Source organism: Charadrius vociferus, unplaced genomic scaffold (genome assembly GCF_000708025.1).
Source record: "Charadrius vociferus isolate BGI_N301 unplaced genomic scaffold, ASM70802v2 scaffold92, whole genome shotgun sequence".
NCBI lineage: Eukaryota > Metazoa > Chordata > Aves > Charadriiformes > Charadriidae > Charadrius > Charadrius vociferus.
The window spans coordinates 4046860-4054033 of record NW_009647874.1 but is presented as its reverse complement, the minus strand read 5'-3'; the positions used below and the strand labels follow the sequence as shown (position 1 = coordinate 4054033).

The 7174-nt window shown below is 38.9% G+C and overlaps 1 protein-coding gene across 1 annotated transcript in view; it reads right to left on the bottom strand.

Moving 5' to 3' along the window:
• CHST10 (carbohydrate sulfotransferase 10) overlaps nucleotides 1-6908 on the bottom strand; it is an 11621-nt gene extending 4713 nt beyond the window's left edge. The window contains exons 1-3 of the mRNA XM_009883083.1: nucleotides 6675-6908; nucleotides 3825-3922; nucleotides 901-1135 (exon numbers count right to left, since the gene is read on the bottom strand). Coding sequence (XP_009881385.1) covers nucleotides 901-1135; nucleotides 3825-3922; nucleotides 6675-6837 — 496 coding nt within the window. The 5' untranslated portion in view covers nucleotides 6838-6908. The remainder of the gene's footprint in view (nucleotides 1-900; nucleotides 1136-3824; nucleotides 3923-6674) is intronic.
• Between the last annotated feature and the right edge of the window lie 266 nt (nucleotides 6909-7174).

Below are 7174 nucleotides of genomic sequence, written 5' to 3'. Positions count from 1 at the left end.
TGCTGAACTACAAAAAGAGGAGAAAGTTAGGTTAACTGCAGTGGTAGCCTTCATAAGCAGATACTAGTACACTGAGAGCTCAAGGCAGAAGAGACCAGTGTTTACACAGAAACAATTTTCTATCATGTCAAACAAAGGTGTGTTATGTTAAATACGACCAAGTTAAGTTTCTGTGTGCAGGTAGTGGTTCAGTAGAAAAGCCTGAGGAAACGAGTTATTTTTATTGACATATCAGGCTCCTAGAAGGGGATGGTAGGCTACATATAGACAGGCAGTGTTGACCTCGTAGATAGTTATTCAAACACACTAGTCCGTTTACTCCTTCTTTTACAGCCTTTTGTAACATACCTTTGTTGACCAAACTATAACATTAAGCACCTCAGAATCTTTCTAACTCCTACAATGGCTCACTGATAGCACACACACAAGATAGGGATCAACAGTAGGGATCAACAGCAGCTGCCAAGTTTTAACTAGCTTTCTTCATGGCTAAAAAAACCCTAGCTAAAAGTCAGTGGCTCCAAGTCAGAAATTTTATATTATTGTTTCTTAGGGAATTATGACACCTTGTAATTTACTTGTTTCAAATTCTAAAAACTAGTGCCACCCCTTCAAAGCTAACAAATCTACCTACCACATGCATATGGGTACTCTTTCATGACTCAAAACACTTCTGAGCCAAGCAATAACAATATTTATTTTCACAGAAAGAACAGGTTTATTTTCTTTAAAAGGGATGTTTTGAAAGGGCTAGAAGTAACAGTGAAGAATGAAAGGCTGAAATTAACTATCAGTGTACAGAAAAGCAAAAAGAATCCATTTTTGTGTTGTCCCAGTTTGACCAATTCTGTTCTTTCCTTCTCCTCAAAGAAAACCACACACCCACAGCAGAGCAGATACCATTTAAAACGATCAAGACTTTTTTCCACTGAGTGTTGCCCACTTTTGGCGTCTGACAAAACAGGATCTTGTGCTTGTCACACACAAATATCCGGTCCAAGACGAATTTGGAAACAGCAGTGTGAGAGAGATTTCTCAATGCAGTGTCTCTGCAGACATTCCTGAGAAGCTCAAGTCTTTCCATATGAACCAGGGGTTGGCGGATCAGATTTCCAGAAAAAGCTTTTCCAGTTGGCTTTATGAAATGGAGAGGGGAAAGAAAAAAAAAAAAGAGTGCAAGAATTTAGTTTTCAGATTAAATTCTAAAGTCTAAAAATCCCCAAACCATGCATCCTAATGACTCCTAAATTAATGATTAAAACACTGCTATGTATTAACTAAAGGAGTAGCACACAGTTTCCTTCCTGTGCTGCTGCTGTACACATTAGTTCAACTCTTAACTCACTACATAGTAGTAGACAGTACTAAGAGCTTTTCCATAAAACAATTTAAGTCTGCTGAAGAGCAGCAGGGTCTTATCTGTGTGGATACAACATGCCTTGACCAAGTACTGGAACTCCCATAAAGCTTCAACAGCAAGCAAGAAAGCTTCTGATGGGTTGGGACAGGATTTTCAACAGAAAGTAAGCTTTAACCTCTGAGAAGATGGGGCTTAGGGATGCTGATCCATCTGGCTGGGAAAGAAGAATTTAGGATAAAAGTTCTTCTGTTGGTTTCTAGCACCTGTAGGCATTCAGTGTTTCCATTTAACCAAGCTGCAACAAAATTAAGTGGACAAAATTCACACAATGAGCATCAGCACTTACTGTGGCAAGTGAGAGAAGTAGGCAAGATTCCTGTCCCCAAAAATGGATTAACTGTTTGGTATGTCTCATTTTTCTGAGACTAAGACAGGAACCACAACTACCTCTTCCTCACCATTAGTGGGGAGAGAGGACAAAGGAGTTTGTCTGATTAACAGGTAACAGGAAATTTTTAATTTCTCCTGACAAATATTCCCCCTTCCACTAATTTATTTACTCAGTTGGCAATCCCCAATATCAATACAGACTAGGGGGATGTACTGATTGAGAGCAGCCTTGCAGAGTAGGACTTGGGGATACTGACAAGTGAAAAATTGGGTATGTGCCAGCAATGCGTGTTACAGCCCAGAAAGCCAATCATATCCTGGGCTGCGTAAAAAACAAAAAACAAACAAAAAAAAAACATGGCCAGCAGGACGAGGGAGGTGATTCTGCCCCTCTACTCTGCTCTCATGAGAAACCACCTGTACTACTGCATCCAACTCTGGGGTCCCCAGTACAGGAAAGACATGGACCTGTTGGAGGAGGTCCAGAAGAGGGCCATCAAAATGGTCAGAGGGCTGGAACACCTCTGCTATGAAGAAAGCCTAAGAGAGTTGGGGTTGTTCAGCCAGTAAAAGAGAAGGGCCTGGAGAGACCTTATTGTGGCCTTTCAATCCTTAAAGGGGGTTTATAAGAAAGACAGAGAGAGACTCTTTAGCAGGGCCTATAGCAAGAGGACAAGGGGTAATGGTTTTAAACTGAAAGAGGGTAGGTTTAGATTAGATATAAGGAAGAATTTTTTTACAATGAGGGTGGTGAGGCACTGGAACAGGTTGTCCATGGAAGCTGTGGATGCCCCATCCCTGGAAACATTCAACGCCAGGTTCGATAAGGCTTTGAGCAACCTGATGTAGAGAAAAATGCCCCTGCCCATGGCAGGGGGGTTGAGCTAGATGATCTACAAACCATTCTGTGATTCTATGATTTTAGGTACAGTGTCCAAGCTACACATGAAAAAGGAATTATTTTACTTTTTGTCCCAATCCTCCATGAGGAAAAAAAAAAATAAAATAAAATAATGCTGTTCTGCTTTTTCTGTTTGTTATTCTCCTCCAGTATCTCCTGGTCAGAATGTAATCTGAACATCCTGACACACTGCTTATCTGTCAAAACAATTCCTTTTGCATGCAACCAGGATTAATATTATTATTCTGCATTTCACGCTGTCAAGAGGGAATAGTTTTAGATCCAGAAACCTTATTATCCCCTTCCATATAAGTAAAGGAAGATACTAAAACTCACTACACAGATATGACAGCCTTCCACTTAACAAAGTGTTTCTTCCAAGTATTTTGGGGATAACTTAAATTTCAGGTTTTTTACATAGGAAAACAAAGTGTCATGTTTATACCGAAACCTACATTCCATGCTGCGTCACAAAAATACTTTAAACCTAAAATGACTTACGTAACCAATGGAAAAAAATTGGCCTTAGTCAACTGTGCAACTAGTCTCAAATTCACATTTGCATAAGGGATTTTCAGAGTTTCTTCGTAAGTTAGCAAGTACCACATTTGTTCTGCTTTATTGCTGAAAGCACAGAACTATGCATCTAAAGGATCAACTGGTATTGAATACTATTGTGTTCGTGTTCTACTTTGGAAAAATGCTGAGATGTGAAGCACAAAGAGCACCGAACATGAAAAAGAAATGGAGACTGATAAAAAGAATCAGAGAGAATGGGCAGAGAACTAAGAGAATAGACAAGACACAGGCTTGCCCTCAAGAGCCACAAACCTGATGGCTACGGCAAGGCAGAACACAAATAAGCCAAAATTGGGCCATTATATTAAAAAGGCTAGCAAAAATGACTGCCCTGACTTGATAAAGGAGTACTGTAATGATTTTCTCCTAGAAATGGAAACACATTAAGTTGAATCATTCAGATGAAACAAGACAGCAGGTTACCGTAACAAACTAGCTTTGTGAAGCTAAAATGAATTCTGTTTGCTCTACCTTAATAGAACAGTCTGAATAAATAATTCCCACCTAGCAATTCCTTTTAACAACAGGAAGCCCTTACTTAATCTCTTCTTTTCTCCCATTCTTTAATACAACCCTTATCTCAACAGTATGCACCTGGAATTCTTCAGGCCAATGTTTTTCCTCTGGCACATGTACCTCCTCCACTTTTGTCACAGCTGTCAGTATCAATGGCTCTTGCTTGGCACCATAGCCTAAAGAAGGAAGAGAGATAAGAGTATTATAGAAGGGGGGGGGCCAACTATTTCTGCTTTACGACTAATACAACTGAACATCACTTTCTATATGAAGCTTACAAAACCTTAGGATTTGTTTCCAAACAGGAAGGTACTAGACAAGACATGAGACAAACTATGAATATTTTAAAGGATGTACTCTGTGGGAATTTTGGATGTAACTTCAGTTGAGTTTTATCAGAAATATGTCCATTATCTTTTATTTTGGTCTTTTACAAACAAACTGCAAAGAGACATAGAAATCATAAATCCAAATATCACAAGTGGTGGACAACTGAGTATAACTATATGGACTTGACAGTATGATACTTTTATTTTTCAATTAACTTCCCAAAGCATGTCCAAATAAAAAACTTAACCTATCAGGTTTCTCCCTCTGCTCATATTAGTAGATAGGTTTCTTCTGTTGTAAACTCTTAGACATTACTAGAAGAAAAGTGTCATTAAGGACCACCTTTCATTTCTTTCGTGCTCTAAGTAAACACCTCCAACCTCTAATCAATAAATACAAAATCCCCTCTTCCTTTGTTACTGGACAGATGGCCTTCTTCAGAGACTGTCACAACGAAAGAACAAACTCAGCTGATACTCTCGTTCTTTTTTAATGATTTTAGGACAGCTAATAGTTTGAGACCAAATTAAAGTATGCAAGGGAAGAAGCATCTTTTGAAATTGGCATGCTACAGGAAAACTGAAAAATAACACAAGGCTGTAGCTTTACTTTACATGATGCAGAAAGATCAAAAAAATAATTTGAAGCAGCTTTCCCTAACCACAAAACAAGAACATGATTTCTCCCTGAAAATGTATTTCTATCCACATTGGGCTACTTTTCCCTTCATATATTTTCTTCTATGCATAAACTTTCTTTGCCTGCATCCACAGTGGCTTACTGTTCTATGGTCGAGAAAACGTGTGTACTGCCTATGTCCTTTTCTTAAGGGAGTACTCTGCCTACACTGGATTTTAGCAAAGGGCATGCATGAAAAAGCAAGTTAAAGCTGAAAACAATGTAAGCATCCAAGCAATCAGCTACAATAAACATTTTTGTGCAGACTTACTTCACAGTATCCTTTTGTAAAATCAAAGTAAACTGACTCAGTGAAAGAGCAGTTAAAGTATCTCTCGTGATCACCGAGTAAAAGCATGCCTGCAGATGCTACTAGAGATGATGGACAGAAACTTGCTCCTTCTCATTAAGTTCCTATTGCTCATGCACCCAAGACATCAATAGAAGGCTTAAACAAAAGAACATTAGGCATCTGCTGGTTTTGTCCTAGCTTCTAAGTAGACGCATCCAAATAAGGAAATTTTCTGACAAGTCATATTCTATTAAGTCTAGAAGAGTTCCTCCAGGATTGGCCATCCTGTTCAGACTTTCTCCAAAATTCTGTTGGTATATTCAAATCACTTCCTTTCATTAGTCCCAGTACAAACAGTGGTATGTCCAACACATACATACACTTAACCACAGTCATGCCTTTGCAGGACTGGAGCTTAAGAAATTATACAATCTTCTGCTCAGAGAACTATTCAAAGGGGAAGGAAGATTCAGCATAGAAAAAAAAAAAAAAAAAAGAGGAAAAAAAAAAAGAGAAAAACTAGCAAGCCAAGATAATAAAAAGTAATCCTCCTGACAAATTCTGATGGAAAGAACCACTCAAAAAATATGTGAACTGGTAAACAAGAGCTGGCATACAATGAAATACCGGAAGATTTAACTACCTAACTTAAGACCAGCTTATTTGCAGATGTACTAGGCCTCAAAAACATCTGGGACCAAGGAAAGCTATGTTAGTGTACAGTTCTCATCTGTAAGACTTGCTGAATAAATCTCCACGCAGAGGTATACTATTTAAAAAGGTACACCTAATTTATTTACCCACTATCAAGTCATTGAAACAAATGGCACTAGTGATGTCAGTGCTTCAAAAGTTACGCATTTTCTGCATATCTCAGGAAGATGCAGGAATACAGATCTCTTAGGACTGTAAGTCATGTCATCACCTTCACCCTAAGCTCTCTGTAGGATGGCTTTGTAACAGTAGCTCCTCAGCAGACAGAAAACTGTAACATGCTGTGTAGTGTCATTGAATGGCTTAAATTCCTCATCAGCTTAATACCATCTGGGCTACTTAAGCTATGCAAAAGCCTATAAGCTGTTTGTCAGTCAAACAGCAGAGGATAAAGCGGAATGCAAGAAGCAGGGCAGAGGTGGCTAAGCTAAGTGCATTGCAAATGAAATAAAACTTTCCACAAGTTTTACATAATACTGCAGCCACAGGACAAGCAGTCACAAGAGGACAGAAATAAGTATCATGTGAAATGAACTCTTTAATTACTTGGGAATCTCCTGTCCTACCAACAGGTAGTTGGACTCCGTTGTTTTACATGTGACTTCTACTCCTAGCAGATCAAGACACTGAAACTGAGTGTATTTGAAAAAGCGGACCTCACAAGACAGTACTGTCAAACATGAGCCCCTCAGTTCTCAACCACCACAAAAAAAGACATTCTGTTAGTTTTGCAGACTTCTACCAAGAAAAGCAGAAACTGAGTATCAGCACTGTCACGTCTAGAAAATCAGTTATTCTGTTCTCAATCCTACTGAAGAAGTGGTAATATGCTGAGAATTACTTTGCACAGAGAGTATTTTTGTGAAGCACTACTCAATTTTCTGTTTCATACCAAACATTGAAGTTGAACTTACCATCTGGGTCTTTAAAAGTCAATGTGATAAACTTGCTAGCAACCATGAACATGAATATCACCCAAAAGCATGCAGCTAGCAGCAGCCACTGGTGGTGCATGTTGTCAGACATGAGCCATATAAAGCTGTTGCTCCCTGTTTGAAAGAGGAAAGATTGACACATTAATTATTTCTGTTCCAGTTTAAAGAAATACTTTCCATAACCAAAATGACAAAACTCTAATAGGTATGTGTGTCATAAAGCATAGCAGTAGATTTCACTTTTCTTTTTGTCCTTTTAGCTGTTTTAACCAATGTTAAGGCTGAGGCAATGTAACCGCTGGCTGCTATCAAAGGGAGGCTTCACTCCTCCTTCACCCCCACGTACACATTCCCAGTCCCCTCCTTGTGCTGGCAATAGTACTGTCTGACTGCTCAAGGAGACAGACCAGCAAAACCCCCGATTTTTTTAAAGCGTAGTTTATTCTTCAATTTAACTTTGCAAGATGGCTCATAGTAGG